This window comes from Myotis yumanensis, unplaced genomic scaffold, assembly GCF_028538775.1.
Source record: "Myotis yumanensis isolate MYYU_CA2020_CCGP unplaced genomic scaffold, mMyoYum1.0.hap1 SCAF_3, whole genome shotgun sequence".
NCBI classification, from domain to species: domain Eukaryota; kingdom Metazoa; phylum Chordata; class Mammalia; order Chiroptera; family Vespertilionidae; genus Myotis; species Myotis yumanensis.
This window is the reverse complement of record NW_027223754.1, coordinates 83,463,780-83,486,263: the sequence shown is the minus strand read 5'-3', so window position 1 is coordinate 83,486,263 and position 22,484 is coordinate 83,463,780. Positions and strand designations below refer to the sequence as shown.

General features: G+C 42.4%; 1 protein-coding gene across 2 annotated transcripts in view; it reads right to left on the bottom strand.

The window, feature by feature from the left end:
* The window catches only part of DNAJC15 (DnaJ heat shock protein family (Hsp40) member C15), a 94,007-nt gene that overhangs the window by 30,055 nt on the left and 41,468 nt on the right, over window positions 1-22,484 (bottom strand). For both annotated transcript variants that reach the window (XM_070409019.1, XM_070409018.1), the window contains exon 4: window positions 11,217-11,293. In XM_070409019.1, the coding sequence (XP_070265120.1) occupies window positions 11,217-11,293 (77 nt within the window). The remainder of the gene's footprint in view (window positions 1-11,216; window positions 11,294-22,484) is intronic.

Below are 22,484 nucleotides of genomic sequence, written 5' to 3'. Positions count from 1 at the left end.
TGATAGAGACAGAGAGTACCAAATTTGGAGAAAAAAATCATTACCATTGTACCAGGGCAATGAACACTTTATTGTTTAATTGCCTATCAAGAATAAAAAAGATGTTACTGTGAAAAATTCTAATATGATTTAGTTTACTGTACCTAATCTACATTGATAATTTTCCCCCTGTTTTGCTCTATAACACTTCTTTCCTATATTAGTTATGTTTTCTAGTTTTGTGTATATATTTGACATGTCTCCCTACTGAAGGGCAGATCTTAAAATACTATCTAGTATTAAATGCATTTTTTACCATCCTCCAATTGTAAATAAATGGCAGTAAAAAGTTCAAGTCCTTGAAAGAATAAAGGTTCTGTATTAGTAAATATGAGCATTTTAAAAGATTATTGTACTGTAGAAAATCTTAAAATGAAAAAAGGGAAGCTTTAAAAACCTTATTGTATAAAGCTAATCAAATGCAGACTACTCATTTAAATTTTCACTGTATTCATTTTTTGGGAGGAAGTATATATGGTAAGTTGCAACTTATTCTGGATATTAAGCTTTAATTTAACACATAAGACAATATTTAGCGCTTCAGTCAAAATCATCCTTGAAAATCATTTGCATTGCCTGCAATAACAATGCATGTGGGTTTGTATATAAAACTCCATAAGCATTACGTACACTAAAGCCCAGCAACCAATGAACTAGATTGAAGTCAGTGAAAAGTTCATATGCACAAATATGGTCATTCAAAATATTCTACCTTTAAGAAAATAATGATCAGACTCCTAGTAGTTAGCTTTGAGATGAAGAAAGTAGTATCTTTTGTGTGCAAGGTTTATCCCCTTTTCTTTAAGTCCCTAGGACCTTAATACATGTGCCTGTTGTTATAAAGATTAAACAAGATGAGAGAATCCTAGTTCTTTATTTATAATAGAGGCCTGGTGCATGAAATTCATACATGGGGTAGGGGGGACCCTCAGCCCGGCCTGTGCACTCTCGCAGTCCAGGACCCCTCAGGGGATGTCCGCCTGCCTTTAGGCTTTTATGATATATATATATATATATATATATATATATATATATATATACACACGCACACACGCGCGCGCACACACACACATATACATACACATATACATATACATATATTTATATATTTTATTAATTTCAGAACGGAAGGGAAAGGGAGAGCTAGAAACATCAGTGATGAGACAGAATCATTGATTGGCTGTCTTCTGCGACACTCCCTACTGGGGGTCAAGCTCACAACCCAGGCATGTGTCCTTGATCAGAATAGAACCCAGAACCCTTCAGTCCACAGATCAATGCTCTATCCATTGAGCAAAACCAGCCAGGGGGAGAATCCTAGTTCTTAAACAGTATAAAAATGAAATATAGCTCTGATGTATCTCCCAGTGTAGACAATTTCACCATGAAACTGAAAATGTAACTTTAAATACCATGTTGCCTAGATCAGCCATATCAAATAATGCTCCCTGGAACACACTTTGCTGGGAGTGCGGCAGTGGGGTGGAACTGAGGTATTCCCCAAGCCTGCAGCAAATAGAGCAGAATCTGGTTTCATCTTTTTCTTTTGAACAACATTTAAACAGAGTTCCACAGAAGCTTTTAAAAAGTTTGAAAGTCATAAATGTGCATCATTTCAGAAAACACCAGGTGTAATAACAGTTTTTCTGGACAGTAAAATATTTTAGGTTTTGTAAGAATGTACAGAATCATTTGTAGCACACAGTATTTTTTAAATAAGTCATCAGAGTCAGCTCCATTTTGCCTTTACCTACTTGGTTATATAGTCTAAGTAGTTAGTTTCACTGACCAGAGAAAATGGAACCACAGCATTGTAATTACATCTTGAAAATCTTCTCAAAATCAGCATTGCCTGAATGAAAGGGCTAGAGGGAAGCAAATAAGTTTTACCCTTCTATTTATTGGTTAAGGGCAAATATTTAGCTTCTGTATTCATGATGGAAATGGGAAAAAAGAGGAGCCAACATTTATTCAGCACCTGTTATTTGGTAGGTACTTTTATAAAAAAGTATCATCAATAAAAAAACATATTACAAATAAATAAAAACATATCATATCACTTAAGATTATTCTAACAAGGCTACATATTATTAATTCCAATTCAAAAATGAAGAGCCCAGCTAGTGTGGCTTAGTGGTTGAGCGGTCAACCCATGAACCAAGAGGTTGCTGGTTCGATCCCCAGTCAGGGCACAAGCTGGGGTTGTGGACTCAATCCCCAGTTGGGGGTATGCTGGAGGCAGCCAATCGATGTTTCTCTCTCATCAATGTTTCTATCTCTCCATTCATCTCCCTTCCTCTCTTTCTAAAAATAGATAAAAACATTAAAAAAATGAAGTGACTAAAGTACAGAGAAGCTAAATATAACTTGACCAGGATAAGAATCTGTTTTGCCTCACTGGCATTTATTGAGTAGTTACTAAGTGCCATGATTATGTTAAAATTTTCACGTGTGTTAATATTCACAACTGTATGCAGTAGAAACTAACAGAACCTTTATTTTCCAGATGATAAAATTGAGGTCACACACTTAGTACATGGTAAAACTGATACTCGTACCCAGATTCACTTGTTATCAGAGTCTGTTTTTTTTTTAAATTAAATCTTTATTGTTCAGATTACATTTGTTCCTCTTTCCCCCCCCCCATAACTCCCCTCCTCCCAGTTCCCGCCCACCCTCCGCCCTCACTCCCCACCCACTGTCCTCATCCATAGGTGCACGATTTTTGTCCAGTCTCTTCCCGCATCTCCCATTCCCCTTTCCCCCACAAGAATAGTCTGTCCATTCCCTTTCTATGTCCCTGATTCATTATAATCACCAGTTCATTCTGTACATCAGATTATTTATTCACTTGATTCTTAGATTCACTTGTTGATAGATGCATGTTTGTTGTTCACTATTTGTATCTTTACCTTTTTCTTCTTCCTCTTCTTAAAGGATACCTTTCAGCATTTCGTATAATACTGGTTTAGTGGTGATGAACTCCTTCAGCTTTTCCTTATCTGTGAAGCTCTTTATCTGACCTTCAATTCTGAATGATAGCTTTGCTGGATAAAGTACTGTAGGTTGTAGGTTCTTGGTATTCAGCACTTTGAATATTTCTTGCCATTCCCTTCTGGCCTGCAAAGTTTCTGTTGAGAAATCAGCTGACAGTCGTATGGGTATTCCCTTGTAAGTAATTGAGTCTCTTTCTCTTGCTGCTTTTAAGATTCTCTCTTTGTCTTTTGCTCTTGGCATTTTAATTATGATGTGTCTTGGTGTGGTCCTCTTTGGATTCCTTTTGTTTGGGGTTCTCTGCGCTTCTTGGACCTGTAAGTCCATTTCTTTCACCAGGTAGGGGAAGTTTTCTGCCATTATTTCTTCAAATAGGTTTTCAATATCTTGCTGTCTCTCATCTTCTGGCACCCCAATAATTCTGATATTAGTGCACTTGAAGCTGTCCCAGAGGCTCCTTACACTATCTTCACACTTTCGGATTCTTTTTTCATTTTGCTTTTCCGGTTGGGTGTTTTTAGTTTCTTCGCATTTCAAATCTTTGGCTTGATTCTTGCGCTCCTCTGGTCTGCTATTGGGTATAATATTCTTTATTTCAGTCAGTGTATGCTTGATTTCTAGTTGTTTCTTTATCATAGCATTGAGGGTCTCATTAGTTTTCATGAGGCTCTCATCAAGTTTATTGGCAGCTTGTAGCAAATTATTGAAAGCCCTCAAAATTGCGTTTTTTAGCTCTATATCCTCCATTTCTGTCATGTTTTTTTGTCTCCGAATTTTTTATGCTTCCTTGGTGCACCCCCTTGTGGTCTTTGTGCGCAGTCTTGTTCTAGTTAAGCCTTGATTGTTGTAGTTAATACTAGAGGGATTTGACCACCAGGCCGACTGTCTGTGAGAATTAGCTGTGGGAAAACTTCTGTCCTCTGGGGAGGTGCTAATCTAGCCTTTGCCTGAGGCTATCCGGCAAATGGCTCTGCGCAGGGCTTGGGCGGAGCGGGATCAACAGGGCTGGTGGAGGGAGCAGTTATGGCTGCTCTCAGTCCCGTTCCCAGAGGCTCTGCTTCTCGAACCTCGGCAACCGCTGCAAACTTCGGAGAGAAAGCTGCCCTCACGTACCAACTGATGCCGGACAATCCCGCTTCTCCTGTCTGAGTCTGAGTCCCTAGAGACTCGCCCGGATCTGGAGCCCAGAGTCTGAGACTCACTCCCGACTGAAAACGACAACGGCGTCCTCAGCCACCAGCCCGCCCCGTGCGCGCACCTCTGCACCTTTAAATTTTCCACACTGCGCCTCTTCTGAGCCTCGGCACGCTGCTGTCTTTCCTTCTAGTTGAAGAGTCTCTCCTCAGCCAGCCTTCCTGTGGTTCTGGGTGATGTCCGTTCCGTCTTTTAGTTGTATTTTTGAAGTGGTTGTTTGCAGCAGCAGTCTCCGGTGTTTACCTATGCCGCCATCTTGCTGCCTCCTCCAGAGTCTGTGTTCTTAATCACTGAATTTTCCTTGTGAAATTCTGTACAACTTCCAGTTCAATGGATAAAACTTTATAACCATGTACTTAATGTATCTTAAGTCACCTTATAGTTATCTGTCCTAACAATAGGAGTGCCTTGAATGATATATGATATTCTCAAAAACCTTTGTGTTTGGTTTTATAATGTGTTTATAAAACATTACATATGTTCATTTCAAGACTATGAATGGGATATTATAGGGGCCCAATAAAAATGCAAGAAAAATAATAATTGCTATTCTGAATAATATTAAAGCAAGATATAGTAAGCAATATAAATAACTTGCTAATTCGGTTCCCCTATTTAAAATAATTTTTCTTTTTCTATTCTCACATAAGAAGAGATCTCATCTCTTCTTATATTTTAATAAAGTACCAAGCTGAACTGATCTATTTTCTTTCCTCCCTCCCCATTTTTATTTTTCTTGTTAAGTCATAAGAAATAATAAAATGTTTTGGCCTTAAAAATCTGCTAGTCTATAAGAGATTTTTAAAAATTATACCAATATAAAACTTTAAGATTTGCTTAATTATGTTGATTAAATCACCAGAAGATTTGTTGTATATATTATACGATAGCCAACTCCCACAAAAATTTAACAGGCTCTAAAGCAGCGGTTCTCAACCTGTGGGTCGCAACCCCTTTGGCGATCGAACAACCCTTTCACAGGGGTCGCCTAAGACCATCAGATATTTACATTACGATTCATAACAGTAGCAACATTATAGTTATGAAGTAGCAACGGAAATAATTTTATGGTTGGGTCACAACATGAGGAACTGTATTTAAAGGGCCAGAAGGTTGAGAACCACTGCTCTAAAGGAACATCAGATAAAAATTTGAATATATCCCTGGCTGGTGTTGCTCAATGGTTGGAGCGTCGGCCCATGCACCAAAGGGTCTTGGGTTTGATTCCCAGTCATGGGCATGTGCCTGGGTTATGGGTTCATTTCCCACCCCCTTTTGATGTTTCTCTCTCACATCAATGTTTCTCTTTCTCGCTCCCCGTTCTTTCCTCCCTCCCATTCTCACTGAAAAGCCATGGAAAAAAATCCTTAGGTGAGGATTAACAACAACAAAAATTTGAATATAACTACTGGTAAATCTATGGTAGGGAAAGTATTCTTAACTTTAAGTGTTAAATGATATCACACAGCAATCATAAAATATCATTAACTTTCTCCTATACTGACCAAAGTTAGAGAATCTATCTATATATATAAAAGGCTAAGTGACTGACCGTATGTCCGTCCGACTGTCTGGTACATATGACGTGCACTGGCAATTTAAAAATAAACGTTGACTCGTGCATGTGCAATACATATAAAGCTCTCGCTGGCGCCAATCTAGACAGAGTAGGAATATTCCTACCTGAACCCGTTTTTGGACATGGTCAGTTGTATGTTGCTTTCTCTCAAGTTTAAAGAGCATGTGCGTTAAAGTTAAAGTTGTAAATACTTCATCAGAAGGGAAATTAGTCAAGCACTCTGAAAGTGTTTTTACTCTTAATGTGGTATACAGGGAGATATTAGAATAAGTTTAATCAATTTATCAGTCATTGTTTTTATCAATGTTGTTTTTATATCATGTCTTTGTTGTTATCTCATGTTATTATTTATTAATCAATTTATATATTATTTTTATATACATTTCAGTGATTTTCTTTCACATCTGAAACTTCTATTATAGAGAAAGGGCGAATAGCAATATTAAAATATTTCTTCTAATTAATTTCCTTTCAATGTGCACTGGGCCACTAGTATCTATACTAATAAAAGGGCAATATGCTAATTAGGGCAGAAGTCTTCCGGACGTCCATCCAAAGCCACAGCGGCTGTGAGGGTCTGGCGCAACACGGGAGAGGTGAGCTGGTCCGGCGCTCACACAGGAGGGGCGGGCTGGTCTAACACCACTGGTCCAGCGCCGTGGCCCCTTTTGCAGAGGTGGCACGGGACAGGCTGCAGCGCAGCCCAGTCCCAGTGCTACCCCCATCCGCAGAGGCAGCCACAGAGGCAGCAGCATGGGCCCAGTCCAGGCGCCACGCCTCCACAGAGGCTGGACGGGTGCAACCTGCTGTGCCTCAACCTCCCACAGCCCCTCCCCCAGCCTGCCTGCCCCCAGATAGCCCCCCACCAACCAGTGGGTGTGGGGTGGGGCCAGCGCTAAGAAGCCAGGGCCGAGGGCCTGAAGCTGCAGTCGCTGGCAATGGCAACAGCAGCGGGGTGATGGGGACAGAGCCTTACCCCAGATCAGCCCAGTCACCTCCTGCATTGGAGGACATCCTCCTGGACTGAGAGAGGGGGCAGGCCAGTTTGAGGAAGCCCCTCCCGCCCATGCACGAATTTCATGCACCAGGCCTCTAGTATCTACACTAATAAAAGAGAAACATGGTAATTAGCGTACGACCGCTACCGTTTTCATTGGCTAATCAGTGAGTATATGCAAATTAACTGTCAGCCAAGATGGCGGCCGGCAGCCAGGCAGCTGGAAGCGAACATGAGGCTTGCTTGCTGCTCCAACGTTCCCTGCCTCACTTGCCGGCCTCTGAACTACAACTCTAAGAAACTATGTACTATGTTGCAAATAAGAAGATAAACAAACCCCCAGAAACCAGCTTTTATTCAGCCGGGATTTAGCAACATTGTATCGATGTTTTCAGAGGCGAGGCCTCAGAGCTAAAGCTGGCCCAGAATAAAAAAAAAGAAAGAAAACAAGGAGCAGTTGGGAGCTTGTAGTCACTCGCTTCCAGAAAACAGCCCTCAGCCCCTCACCCAGCCTGGCCAGGCACCCCAGTGGGGACCCCCACCCTGATCCAGGACACCCTTCAGGGCAAACCAGCCGGCTCCCACCCATGCACCAGGCCTCTATCCTATAAAAGGGTAATATGCCTCCTGGCACCGGGATCAGCATGACAGGGGGCAGCGCCCAAACCCCCTGATCGCGCTGCGGCTCTGTGTGTTACAGGGGGCGGGGCCACAACCTCCCTATCTGCCCTGCTCTGTGCCTGATAGGGGGGAGCTCCCCAATCCCCTGATTGCCCTGCGGCTCTGTGTTTGACAGGGTACAGCGCACCAACCCCCTGATCGGCCCTGCTCTGTGTGTGACAGGGTACGGCGCACCAACCCCCTGATCGGCCCTGCTCTGTGTGTGACAGGGTGCAGCGCCCCAACCCCCACTCCCCCACGGGCCCTGCTCTGTGTGTGACAGGGTAGAGCCATAACCTCTCCATCGGCCCTGCCCCGAGTGTGACAGTGGCGGCGCCCCAACCCCCTGATCGGCCCTGCTCTGTGTGTGACAGGGTGCGGCGCACCAACCCCCTGATCGGCCCTGCTCTGTGTGTGACAGGGTGCGGCGCCCCAACCCCCACCCCCCCACGGGCCCTGCTCTGTGTGTGACAGGGTAGAGCCATAACCTCTCCATCGGCCCTGCCCCGAGTGTGACAGTGGCGGCGCCCCAACCCTCTGATCGGCCCTGATCTGTGGGTGATAAAGGGTGGCGCCCCAACCCCCCTCCACGGGCCTTGCTCTGTGTGTGACAGGGTGGAGCCATAACCTCCCCATTGGCCCTGCCCTGAGTGTGACAGGGTGCAGTGCCCCAACCCCCTTATCCGCCCTGCTCTGTGTGTGACAGGGGGAGGTGCCCCAACTCCCCTATCGGCCCTGCTCTGTGAGTGACAGCGGGGAGCTCCTCAACCCCCTGATCGGCCCTGCTCTGTGCGTGACAGGGTACGGAGCCCCAACACCCCTGATGGGCCCTGCTCTGTGCGTGACGGGGGGCAGCGCCACAACCCCCTGATCGGCTCTGCTCTGTGCGTCACAGGGGGTGGTGCCGCAACCTCCCCATCGACCCTGCCTTGAGTGTGACACAGGGCTGTGCCCCAACCCCCCAATCAGCCCTACCCTGAGCGTGACTGAGGGTGGCATCGCAACCTCCAGATCCGCCCTGCTCTGTGCATGACAGGGGGTGGCGCCCCAACTCCCCAATCGGCCCTGCTCTGAGCCTGACCAGGGGCTGCACCTAGGGATTGGGCCTGCCCCCTGCCACCCAGAAGCAGGCCTAAGCCAGCAGGTCGTTATCTCCCGAGGGGTCCCAGACTGCGAGAGGGCACAGGTCGGGCTAGGGGACGCCCTCCCTCTCCCCCCCGAAGTGCACAAATTTTTGTGCAAGGGCCTCTAGTATATATATATAAAAGCCTAAGTGACCGTTTGACCAGTAGCTATGATGCGCACTGACCACCAGGGCATGGAAACATGGAACAGACTGATGAATCTCAGAGGAAAGGGGGAATGGGGGAGGGTGGGAAAAGATTAACCAAAGATCTTATATGCATACTAGAGGCCCAGTGCATGGATTCATTGCACCGGTGGGGTCCCTTGGTCTGGTCTGCAGGGATTGGGCTGAAACTGGCTGTCCAACATCCCCCAAGAGGTCCTGGATTGCAAGAGGACGCAGGCTAGGCTGAGGGACCCCACTGGGTGCACGAATCCATGCACCAGGCCTCTAGTAAATGTTTAAAAGGTGAAACAAGTCTAAGAAAATATGCTAAATGTCAAATTGCAAAACTAGAAAGTAATTGTGAAACAGAGCCCATATTATAATAGAAAATATGATACATATCTACACTAATAAAAGAGAAACATGGTAATTGGCGTACGACCGCTACCCTTCCCATTGGCTAATCAGCATATCCTTATGCAAATTAACTGTCAGCCAAGATGGCGGCCGGCAACCAGGCAGCTGGAAGCGAACATGAGGCTTGCTTGCTCCTGTGACTTCAGACTGCAACGTTCCCTGCCTGCCTTGCCGGCCTCTGAGCTGGCAGTTTGAAACTTTGTAACAAATATAGCCGGCTGGGATCTCAGAGCTGAAGTTATACATTGTTTCGATTATAGAACGGCAAACAAACCAGCAGCGGAAGCCTCAGAGCTAGAGCCAGGGCTAAAGCTGGCCCAGAAGAAAAAAAAAAAGAAAAAAAGGAGTGGTTGGGAGCTTCAGTCAAAACCGCCAGCCTGAAAGCAGCCCTCAGCCCCTCACCCAGACTGGCCAGGCACCCCAGTGGGGACCCCCACCCTGAAGGGTGTGTAACCAGCTGCAAACAGCCATCATTCCCTCATACAGGCTGGCCAGGAACCCCAGTGGGGACCCCAACCCTGATCCAGGACACCCTTCAGGGCAAACCAGCCGGCCCCCAGGCTTCTATCCTATATAGTAAAAGGGTAATATGCCTCCCAGCACTGGGATCAGAGGAGCCGAGAGGTCTCCTGGCACCAGATCAGCATGACAGGGTGCAGCGCCCAAACCCCCTGATTGCCCTGCGGCTCTGTGTGTGACAGGGTGTGGCATCCCAACCCCCTGATCGGCCCTGCTCTGTGTGTGACAGGGGGTGGCGCCCCAACCCCCCCCCCCCCCCTCCGCCACGGGCCCTGCTCTGTCTGTGACGGGGTAGAGCCATAACCTCCCCATCGGCCCTGCCCTGAGTGTGACAGTGGTAGCGCCCCAACCCCCTGATCCGCCCTGCTCTGTGTGTGACAGGGGGCGGTGCCCCAAATCCCCTATCGGCCCTACTCTGAGCGTGACGGGGGAGCTCCCCAACCCCCTGATGGGCCCTGCTCTGTGCATGAGAGGGGGGAGCTCCCCAACCCCCTGATGGGCCCTGCTCTGTGCGTGACGGGGGGAAGGGGGGGGCAGTGCCCCAACCCCCTGATTGGCCCTGCTCTGTGAGTGACAGGGGGCAGCGCCCAAACCCCCTGATTGTCCCTGCTCTGTGCATCACAGGGGGTGGTGCCGCAACATCCCCATTGACCCTGCCTTGAGTGTGATAGGGGGCGGTGCCCCAACCCCCCAATCAGCCCTACCCTGAGCGTGACTGAGGGTGGCATCACAACCTTCCAATCCGCCCTGCTCTGTGCATGACAGGGGGCGGCGCCCCAACTCCCCAATCAGCCCTGCTCTGAGCCCGACCAGGGCCTGCACCTAGGGATTGGGCCTGCCCTCTGCCACCCAGGAGCAGGCCTAAGCCAGCAGGCCGTTATCTCCCGAGGGGTCCCAGACTGCGAGAGGGCACAGGCCGGGCTGAGGGGACCCCCCCTTTCCCCCCCCCCCCCCCCGAGTGCACAAATTTTTGTGCACCGGGCCTCTAGTCAAATTATAAAACTGAATCCAGAAACAATCCAGTATCATAATGAGGGATATTATGATAATTGCTTTGAAACTTTAATATTGAAATATAATAGCTCCTGAGCACTGGCCAAGTAGCTTGGTTGGTTAGAGTACTGTCCGAATACATCAAGGTTGTGGGTTCAATCCCCAGTCAGGGCACACACAAGAAACAACCAATGAATGCATCAATAAATGGAACAACAAATCAATGTTTCTTTCTCTTACTCTCTCTCTGGCCCCCCTTCCTCTCTCTCTCCCAAATCAATTTTTTAAAAAAGAAAAAGAAGAAATATAATAGCTCTTTGTTATGGAATAAAGACACATTTCAACTTTGCCGGGTTTTTTTTTTAGGAGTGTGAGATTTTTCTCTTAGAGATTTTAAAATGTAAAAACTTGATATTTTCTCCTCTGCCTTCTATTCATAATTTAAAATATAAAAATAACTTTACTGCAACATTTTCTCCTTTTTCAATATAAGCTTGGGCACAAACAAAATAATACTTATGCAGGACACTTACCTTACACCCAAAATAAGACTAGCTTCTCGCCTACTCATTTTCTGTTCAAATCCTCCTTTATAATAGGATGAAAGGCTCTGTACAGGAAAAACAGAGCAAGAAATAATTAATTCCATATATAAGGGGGCATGACCTCAATCCCCTCACATAGTTGCAGTAAGAATGCGCATTTTACTAGAAGTCATCTTGAAATTATGGGGGGGAGGGGCACTAAACAATGATCCTTTACTAATAGCAAGATGAACACCTAAAAAATGTTACCAATTTTTTAACTGTCAAATATAATAATTTTATATACTTAGATATAACTGAAAGAATATGAGATCAGCAAAAGGCTTGATCTTTTTCTAAGTCTTGCAGTAATTTTCTCATTGGATCACCTTTACCAAATCAGTTCATGTGATATGACCAACATTTTTTTGAACTACTAGACAGACTGATAGAGAAACTGACAAAGTGGGGAGGATGTCAGGATAACAGATAGGCAATGCCAAGAGAGGCCAGAAAACTGGATTGAAAGGTCAATGTGGTTGGAGGGGCACAAGCAAGGAGAGTAGCATCAGAGAGGTAATTAGGGCCAAATTGTGGAAGGCCTTATAAACAATGGAAAGAATTTAGAATTTTATTCTAAGAAGCCAGAGCACTGAAGTAACACAATTTGACTTTGTTTTGAAAGGATTCCTCCAACAACTGCTAGGTAGAGACTAGAAAGAAAGATGCAACAGTGGGAGCAGGAGACCAGTTAAGAGGGCATAACAATAATTTAGACAAGAGATGACAGTGGTATGAACCAACATAAAGGAGGAAGTGAAAAGTGGTCAAATTCTGGATGTATTTTGAAAACAGAACTAACATTTGCTTCGTGGACTAAATGTGGGATATGAAAAAAAAGGAGAAACTCAGAAAAGGCTACTTAAACTACATCTGGATGAGGCTCATAGCCTAAAACACACACCTACTTATGAGTAAGTCAATCTGTATATATACAATCATTAAAACCCTTCTAAAAGAATTAGATCATTTTGAGGATAAGAAATTTATATTTGGGAACTTTATACAGAATCAGACAGAGGGGAAAAAATGCTCATGTTAGCACATTTCTTCAGAGAAAACCATGCCTTCTAAACTCATAAAATTTAGTTCGTATATTACATAATTTTAAATAGAATAAAATGTTATGAGTTTTTAAATATATTATTCAATTTAAATTATAAATTAGTATCTGTGTCATGAGCAAGGACAAAGTTATAACTCTGTATCCCTTGACTCCTCCCTTAAATAGAACTAAAAGACCCTTTAAAGCTTACAAATAATATACCAATATCGCATTACATTAGGATATATAGATATAACACAATGCAGAATCATTTTTGACAACACTAGTGGGTTAAGAAAATGTTTAGATCCATAAAAATAAGATTATTATAATAAAGAACAACAATATAATAAAAAAGACAAAGTAGGGGGTTATATATTTCTAATAAAATTTCCAAGAACAAAAACAATGGAATTCTGCTAGTTTTGTTATGCTGTGTATTTGATATACACTTTGAACTTTACACATTATTTTGTATTTTCTATTAATAAAGTATATACAGGGGTGAGCAAAAGTATGTTTACAGTTGCTCATATGAAAAAATATATAATAAGAGAGGCCTGGTGCATGAAATTCATGCACTCGGGGGCATGAATGATTTAGAATTATTCATGGTCCCTCAGCCCGGCTTGTGCCCTCTCGCAGTCCGGGAGCCCTCGGGGGATGTCCAGCTGCCGCAGAAGCAGGAAGGCTCCCACCACCGCTGCTGTGCTTGCCAGCCATGAGCCTGGCTTCTGGCTGAGTGGTGCTCCCCCTGTGGGAGTGCACTGACCACCAGAGGGTAGCCCCTGCATTGAGCATCTGCCCCTGGTCAGTGCATATCACAGTGACTGGTTGATTGGTCAACTGTCTGCCCCCTGGTGGCCAGTGCACGTCACAGCGAGCAGTTGAGCAGCCTTAGCATATCATTAGTATATTATGCTTAGATTGGTTGAACGGCCTACCGGCCAACCAAACACTTAGCATATTAGGCTTTTATTATATAGGATAAGAATCTAATATAATAATAGAGGAATATGCAAATTAGCCAGGACACCATAACGTCACAACCAATCTATAAGTGGGGAGGGTGGGGTAGTGAGCTACAAGCAGGGAGAGCTACAGGAGGGCGGGGCAGCAGGCAGAGAAATATAAGAGTGTGGGGCAGCGAGCTAAGAGCTGTGGAGAGGTACAGGAGGGAGGGCAGCGAGTTACAGAGTGTTGGTGGGTGGGATGGCCTGCTGAGGCAAGCGGCAGCAAGTCACTCAGGCACAGATTCATGCACAGGGCTACTAGTAAATAATAATACAAGAATAAACTGTGCTTCATGTACTCACAACTGTTAACCTACTTTTGCCTACCTTTGTATATAAACAATAGAAATTAAAATTGTTTTCCTTCTAAAGTTAGCATTAAATGTTGTAGTGCCATATATTATTGAAGGATGCGTATATGAAATGAATCAAGTTACAAAAAGTCATTAGCTAATTTAGTCAGTCAATAGCTTGGAATACAAAAGCCCCTCAAGACAACCAGAGAACTATATCATTCCATTGTCTTATTTACCATAAACTGTAAACTTTTATTATGCAAAATAATCTATTTAATTTATAGAGCCACAGTGTTATACCCATGAATTTTGCTTAACAACAAAATGTTAACAACAATAGAAGTTCAATTTGAAAAAAACTGTATTCAAGTAAAAAGGAAAATTCACATATAGGAAAATAAAAGCCTCAAAAGAAGATAAATGACTTGTTTTTTTATCCCCCACCAGAGAAAAAAATAGGGATAATTAGACATTAGCTGAGTCAATAATATACATTAATACTTTAAAAAACAAGCAAAAGGGTAATGGTTCAAAACAGCAGACTGAATAATTTAGGTATTTTGCTTTCCAAAGTGACCTTGAAATGAGGACAGAGATATTTTAAACAACAAAAATCCATAATAGGCCTAGAAAACAAGAAATGGAACAAGTAGAAAAACAGAAAGTTTAAAGAAATCCTGGAATATTAAAAACAGGTAAGATTGCACATACTCAAAAGTCATAGCAGCCCCAATCCCCAGAGGAAAAAGAGAAACACTTCTCGGAAATCAAGGGAAAAAACCCACTAAATTCAGAGTAAACAAATAGAAAAAATAATATCAGAGTAATTAAACTAGAACAGCAGAGATAAACCATTCCTAACTCCATTAATACAAATCATAAAGAGCCTGCCACCTGCCGCTTTAGCTCTCAGGTTAAACAGAGAATCATGTCTGTGATGCATCTTATTATGGGTGGTAGATCCAAAGAGAAACAAAGAAGAGTATCAACAGATCACACTTCCAAACTCAGAAGGCTGGAGAGGGGGGCAGTTACACCTAGTACTCTGCTCCTAGACTCTGGAGGTCCGAAGCCTGCCTCTGGGCTCCTTGCTTTGGAAGACATGACTATTGACATGGCCAGAGACCACTGATAATCCTTTTAGAATCCTTTTGAATGTTAATCCACATTCAATTAAACTTTAAATCAAGCCTACCAAACTGCTGAGGAAGGACACTTATATTAAACAACTTGATCCTCATAAACATAAATCAATAACCAAGGATCATCAGATATTTGAACAAATCCAATATCACGGGAGAAAAATAGAACCAAGATGAACAACTGGGCCATGGGTCCTGACCAGGCCATGTCTTGGTACTGGTGGATGTCTGTAGTCTACACATTGGGCACCTGAACCATGTTGGGCTCCTTGATTTTCTTCAGCCAGAAAAAGAGCAAACTATTAGGTGATGAAGTAAAACAAAAAGATGTCTCAACAAATGAAATCTCTGAGCCAACTAGTAAATTAGAGCAAAAGGGTGAAATAACTGTGCCCCCAAAAGGGTTTTACGTAGGAAACAACTGTCACACATAAAGAGATTTTGTTCAAATTACTGACAAGATCCTCAACACTAAGAAATCGTGGTGGCCCTGGAACAGAATAATGATTGCTGAATTCTGAAAACAGAACTTTGGTTCAGTATATAAATTTGATAGATGCCTGGATTTCCAGTTTATGTTTGTGAGAAGCGTATGCATTTAATTTTGCTATAAAATATGATCACTAATAATATTCAATAAATATTTCCTTCAAGAAAAAGAAGATGAACAGTTAATAACTGGCTTTTAAGGAAGAAGATAAATAAGGAAGCAGAAGAGAAAAAATGCGAATTAGTGCTTTTAGAGATATTCAAAGAAATAACGCATTCATAAAAGAGTAAGTTGCTATGAAAAAGAAACAAGAAAAATTCTTGGATAATAAATAATTATTGATGTAAAAAATTTACCGGATTGACTGAATAACAGAATGGCCATTGTTAAAGGCCAACCTGGTGATCTAAAAAATAATCTCTGGAAATACTGTGGAATGTAGAATGAAAAAATACAGGAGATAGAAAATAAGAGATAAAATGTTAAGAGATATAAAGGATAGACTAAGAGGTCCAACATCTTTCTGATAAGAGTTCCAGGAGCAGAAAAGAGAGACAACAGAAAAATATAACAAACAAAAAAATATATAAGAGAATCTTACAAAACAATAGATAATTTCACATAGTTAAGACTCACTAATAATTTCTTAAAGTTTTAGAACATCAGCAATAAAGAAAAAATCCCCTAAATTTGCAGAGCTAAACAAACAAAAATCACCAAAACCTAAAAACCAAAAGCACAAACAACAAAAGAAAATTAAAAGAGTACCAAGGAATAAGGACACCAGGAAATCTGCTGAGAGTCTGAGTACCAAAACTATCTGGCTGCAAGTACACAGGAAAGCATGCACAAGGGCACTGAGATTCAATCTGAGGGAAGATGACTATACTTCTCTAATACTGGCTCCACCAGACTCCAAGGAGCCAGCATCTAAAAGGTAATTAACAGTGAAGGCGAAAGAAACAAATAGTTTAACAAAGAACTTAAAACATTTATCATCCATGCATCTCATAGGAAAAATTACTCTAGGCAGTATTCCAGCAAAATGAAAAAAGAACAAAAAAAGTATGAGAAAAAGAAACATGAGATTTAAGAAAAAGATGATATTAAAGTGTAAAGGAAGCAAATAAGGTTTTAAGAAAAATTTTATAAAGATATTCTAAGATGTTTCACTGCAAACTGCAAGTACTTTGTGAAAACAAGGCACCATTTATCAAAAGCCATGTTTCTTAACTTGAAACCCACAGGAAAGAGGAAGGGGGGCATGCATCATTTCTTTCTCCTCAAGAAATGTAGATGCCAAGTTCACTATACCCAGGATAACCTCTTGAACTAATCTATCTTATCTGTGAGCCTCCACAGACTAGTGAAAATTTTGTCATTTTCTTGCTCTCACATCCTTTACAATGTAAAAGAATGTAGTTCTACAAAAGCTGGGAGTCTTCTATTTATGATCCTATATAATAAAAGGCTAATATGATAATCAACCAAGCATTTATGACACCCACCGTCCACCAGGGGTCAGACGCTCAATGCAGGAGCTTCCCCGTGGTGGTCAGTGCGTTCCTATAGGGTGAACGCTGCTTAGCCAGAAGCCAGGTTCATGGATGGCAAGTGTAGTGGCAGTGGCAGGAGCATCTCCCGCCTCTGCAGCAGCACCAAGGATGTGTGACTGATGGCTTAGGCCTGCTCCCCAAGGGGACATTCCCTGAGGGCTCCTGGACTGTGAGATGGTGCAGGCAAGGCTGAGACCGCCCCCCTCCCCCGCAGGTTCACAAATTTCGTGCACCGGGCCTCTAATATAAATGTATCTACTAAAGAACAACTATAAAATAAGACAAATGATTTCTAAAATTTCGTCTATTTACTATATATAAATATAGAAAAGACATAAATAACATTTATTTAAAAAACTATGTCATTCAATTGGAAGCTGAATAGCATGCTATTAAACAATGACTGGGTTACCAAAGACATCAAAGAAGAAATTAAAAACATCCTGGAAACGAATGACAATGAAAACACAAAAATCCAAAATCTATGAGACACAGTGAAAGCCATCTTGAGAGGGACATTTATAGATCTAGAGGCCTAACTCAAAAAACAAGAAAAAACAGTAATATATCATCTAACTGTACAACTTAAAGAATTAGAAAGAGAGCAACAAAAAAAGGCCAGTGAGCAAAAGGAAGGAAATAATAAAGATCAGGGCAGAAATAAATGAAATAAAGACCAAAAAAAATACAAAAGATCAATGAAACCAAGAGCTGGTTCTTTGAAAGGTTAAACAAGATTGATGAGGCTCTAGCCAGGCTTACCAAGAGGCAAAGAGAAAGGACTCAAATAAACAAAATCAGAAATGAAAGAGGATAAATAACAACAGACCCCACAGAAATACAAAGGATTGTTAAAAAGTACTATGAACATCTCTATTTCAAAATACTAGATAACCTAGAGCAGGGGTCCTCAAACTACGGCCCGCGGGCCACATGCGGCCCGCCAAAAACATTTATCCGGCCCGCCGGGTGTTTTTGCCGCCGCTGCCTGTTGCTGAATTTGTTCATAGTTTTTTTTAAAACTATAGTCCGGCCCTCCAACGGTCTGAGGGACAGTGAACTGGCCCCCTGTTTAAAAAGTTTGAGGACCACTGATAGAGGAAATGGACATATTCCTAGAAAAATACAACCTTTCAAAACTCAATCAGGAAGAATCTACAAATCTCAATAGGCCGATAACTATGGAGGAAATTGAAGCAGTCATCAAAAAGCTTCCAGCAAAAAAAAAGCCTGGGGCCAGACAGTTTCACAGGGGAGATTTACCAAACATTCAAAGAAGAACTAAAAACTATCTTCCTCAGACTATTCCAAAAAATTCAAGAGGAAGGAACACTTCCAAGCTCATTCTATGAATCCAACATTACCCTAATATCAAAACCAGATAAAGACAACATAATGAAAGAGAATTACAGGACAATATCCCTCATGAACATAGATGCCAAAATCCTCAACAAAACTGTAGCAAATTGGATCCAGGATTACATCAGAAAAATCATATACCATGACCAAGTAGGATTTATCCCAGGGATGCAAGGATGATACAATATCCACAAATCAATAAACGTGATACATCAAATAAACAAATTGAGAGATAAAAACCACACAGTCATATCAATTGATGCAGAAAAAGCATTTGAAAAATCCAACACACTTTCTTGATAAAAACCCTCAGCAAAATGGGAATAGAGGGATCATACCTCAACATAATAAAAACCTTATATGACAAACCTACAACCAACATCATATTCAATGGCGAAAAATTAAACCATTTCACCTAAGAAAAGGAACAAGACAGGGATGCCCACTTTTACCACGGCTGTTGGACATAGTACTAGAAGTGCTAGCCATAGCAATTAGACAAGGAGAATAAATAAAAGGAATCCAAATTGGAAAAGAAGACATAAAACTGTCATTATTCGCAGATGACATGATACTATACATAGAAAACCCTAAAGACTCCATCCAAAAATTATTAGACTTTAATAAATTATTTCGTCAATATAGCAGGATACAAAATTAATGCCAAGGAATCTATGGCATTTTTGTAAACCAATAGTGAACTTACAGAAAGAGAGATTAAAAAAACAATCCCATTTACCATCTCACCAAAAAAAGATACTTAGGATTAAACTTAACTAAGGAGGTAAAAGACCTCTACTCAGAAAATACAGGACCCTGAAAAAAGAGATAGAGGAAGACATAAACAGATGAAAGAACTTACCATGTTCATGGATTGGTAGAATCAACATCATTAAAATGTCCATACTACTAAAAGTAATCTATAGATTTGATACAATCCCCATTAAAATACCAACAGCATATTTCACAGATCTAGAAAGAACTCTTCAAAAATTAATCTGAAATAAAAAAAAAACCCTGAATAGCTGCTGCGATCCTGAGAAAGAAGAACAAAGTAGGAGGGATCTCAATACCAGATATCAAGCTGCATTACAAAGCCACTGTTCTCAAAACAGCCTGGTACTGGCATAAGAACAGACATATAGACCAATGGAATAGAATCAACCCAGAAATCAACCCAAACCACTATGCTCAATTAATTTTTGACAAAGGAGGCAAGAACATACAATGGAGTCAAGACAGTCTCTTCAATAAATGGTGCTGGGAAAATTGGACAGATACATGCAAAAAAATGAAACTAGACCACCAACTTATACCATATACAAATATAAACTCAAAATGGATATAGGACTTAAACATAAGACAGGAAACTATAAAAATATTAGAGGAATCCACAGGCAGCAAAATCTCAGACATATGCCGAAGCAATATCTTCACCTTTACAGCTCCTAGGGCAGTGGTCGGCAAACTGCAGCTCTCGAGCCACATGCAGCTCTTTGGCCCCTTGAGTGTGGCTGTTCCACAAAATACCACGTGCGGGCGCGCACTTACAGTGCGATTGAAACTTTGTGGCCCATGCGCAGAAGTCGGTATTTTGTGGAAGAGCCACACTCAAGGGGCCAAAGAGCCGCATGTGGCTTGCGAGCCGCAGTTTGCTGACCACTGTCCTAGGGCAATGGAAACTAAGAGCAAATAAACAAAATGGGACTACATCAAAATAAAAAGCTTCTGCACAGCAAAAGAAACCATCAACAAAACAACAAGAAAGCCCACTGCATGGCAGAATATATTTGCCAATGTTATCACCGATAAGGGTTTAATCTCCATCATTTACAGGGAACTCATACAATTTAACAAAAGGAAGGTAAACAACCCAATCAAAAAATGGGCAACGGACATAAATAGATCCTTTTGAAAGAGGACATAAGGAAGGCCAAGAGACACATGAAAACATGCTCAAAGTCACTAATTATCTGAGAGATGCAAATCAAAACGGCAATGAGGTACCATCTCACACCTGTCAGAATGGCTACCATCAACAAATCAACAAATGACAAGTGCTGGTGAGGATGCGGAGAAAAAGGAAACCTTGTGCACTGCTGGTGGGAATGTAGACTGGTGCAGCCACTGTGGAAGACAGTATGGAGTTTTCTCAAAAAACTAAAAATGGAACTCCCATTTGACCCAGTAATCCCACTTCTAGGAATATATTCCAAGAAATTAGAAACACCAATCAGAAAGGATATATGCACCCCTATGTTTGTAGCAGCAAAATTTACAATAGCTAAGATTTGGAAACAACCTAAGTGCCCATCAGCAGATGAGTGGATTAGAAAACTGTGGTACATCTACACAATGGAATACTACGCTGCTGTAAAAAAGAAGGAATTCTTACCATTTGCAACAGCATGGATGGAACTGGAGAGCATTATGCTAAGCAAAATAAGCCAGTCAGAGAAAAATAAATATCACATGATCTCACTCATTTGTGGAATATAATGAATAACATAAACTGATGAACAAAAACAGATCCAGAGACAGAAAAGCATTGATTAGACCGTCAAACCTCAGAGGGAAGGTAGGGCAGGGTGGGGGTAAGGGGCAGAGATCAAACAAAGGACTTGTATGCATGCATATAAGCTTAACCAATGGACATAGACACCAGGGGGGTGAGGGCATGAGCGGGGTGGGGGGGGGGCAAACGGGATAAGGACACATATGCAATCCTATCTAATAAAAGGGTAATATGCAAATTAACTGTCACTCCTTCACAAAGATGGTGGCACCCAGTCGGCTCAGCCCCACAGGAGTCCCCCAGTCCCCGGGGGGGAGGGGGGGCGGCCAGTTGCCGTTGAGAGCAGGCAGTGTGAGTGGCCTGGTGGAATGCTTGCTTCATCCCCACGGCGACAAAGCAAGCATTCCGCACCCAGCCGTGGACGGGCCTCTGGCCAGCCAGGGCTCGGAATGCTTGCATACAAAGAGAAGGAACTGGCGAGCTGAGCAGAGTCGAGTGGCCCCCGACTCCCGGGCTAGGTCAAGTCCGGGTGGCCAAAGGGTGGAGGGGGTGGAGGATAGTGTGACAGGAGGGGCTGGTGGCGGAGGCACAGGGGTGAAAGCTGGACGAGAAAGAGGAAGGAAGCCCTTTATTGGAGTTCCTGAGAACAGGGAGGGAAGTTGTTTGCATTTCCCAGCCACGGATGGGCCTCTGGGCCTCGGAGAGCTTCTGGGCAGTGGGCACGGAGCGGTCAGGCCCCGCAAAGAGCTACTAGTACCTTAATAATAAAGAAAATAAGGAAAGGAAGGAAGGAAGGAAGGCAGGAAGGAAGGAAGGAAGGAAGGAAGGAAGGAAGGGAGGGAACACCAGGCAAGAGTGATCTTAAATGTGAATGAAAGGTGATAAAACATTCAATTTTGGTGTAAATAAATGTGAAATGTTTAAAAAAAAGACTATGTTATTTATTCACCTTTTTTTTTTTTTTTCAGTTAAAATAATAGGGAGCCCTAGCTGGTTTGGCTCAGTGGATAGAGTGTCAGCCTGCAGACTGAATGGTCTGGGTTTGAGTCTGGTCAAGGGCACAGGCCAGGGTTGTGGACTCAATCCCCAGTAGGGGGAGTGCAGGAAGAAGCCAATGAATGATTCTCTCTCATCATTGATATTTCCACCTCTCTCCCTCTCCCTCTCCCTTCCTCTCTGAAATCAATAAAAAAAATATTTGTAAAAAATGGAGAAAATAAAAACAACTTAAGAACTATGTCATTATTTTCATTCCTATTATTCTATTTCAAGTCACTATAATTTATTACCGGGACTGTCGCAAGGCCTTATAATTGGTTTCAATGACCTCTGGTTAATTCTAGTCACCCAACCTTTCAGACCTCACAGACCACCGGTTGGCGACCGCTATATCTAGTCTATATTCTATGCAACAGACAAATTAATAATTTAAATAAAAAATCATATTGCCCCTATGCTCAAAACCTTCCATAAGTTTTCCATTATACTTAAAGGAAAATTTGCAGTTTTCATCAGTTATTAGGCCCTAAGTAACCTGGGCCCAAACTATTCTCTTCGCATAATCCACTGGAGTTACTCTTGCTGCTAAACTCATGTCTACCTCAGGACCTTTGCAGTATTCCCACTGCCTACAAAACTCTTTATTGAGATGTTCACAGGTCCTGCTCCCTCATCTTCTCAGAGGCCTTCCCTCACCTATAAATATAGATTCCTCTCTGTTGTTATTCTTTAAACTCTTACCCTCATTCAACACTTCTACATATCATATATCTTATGTATTCATCTCTTAACTGTCTCCACT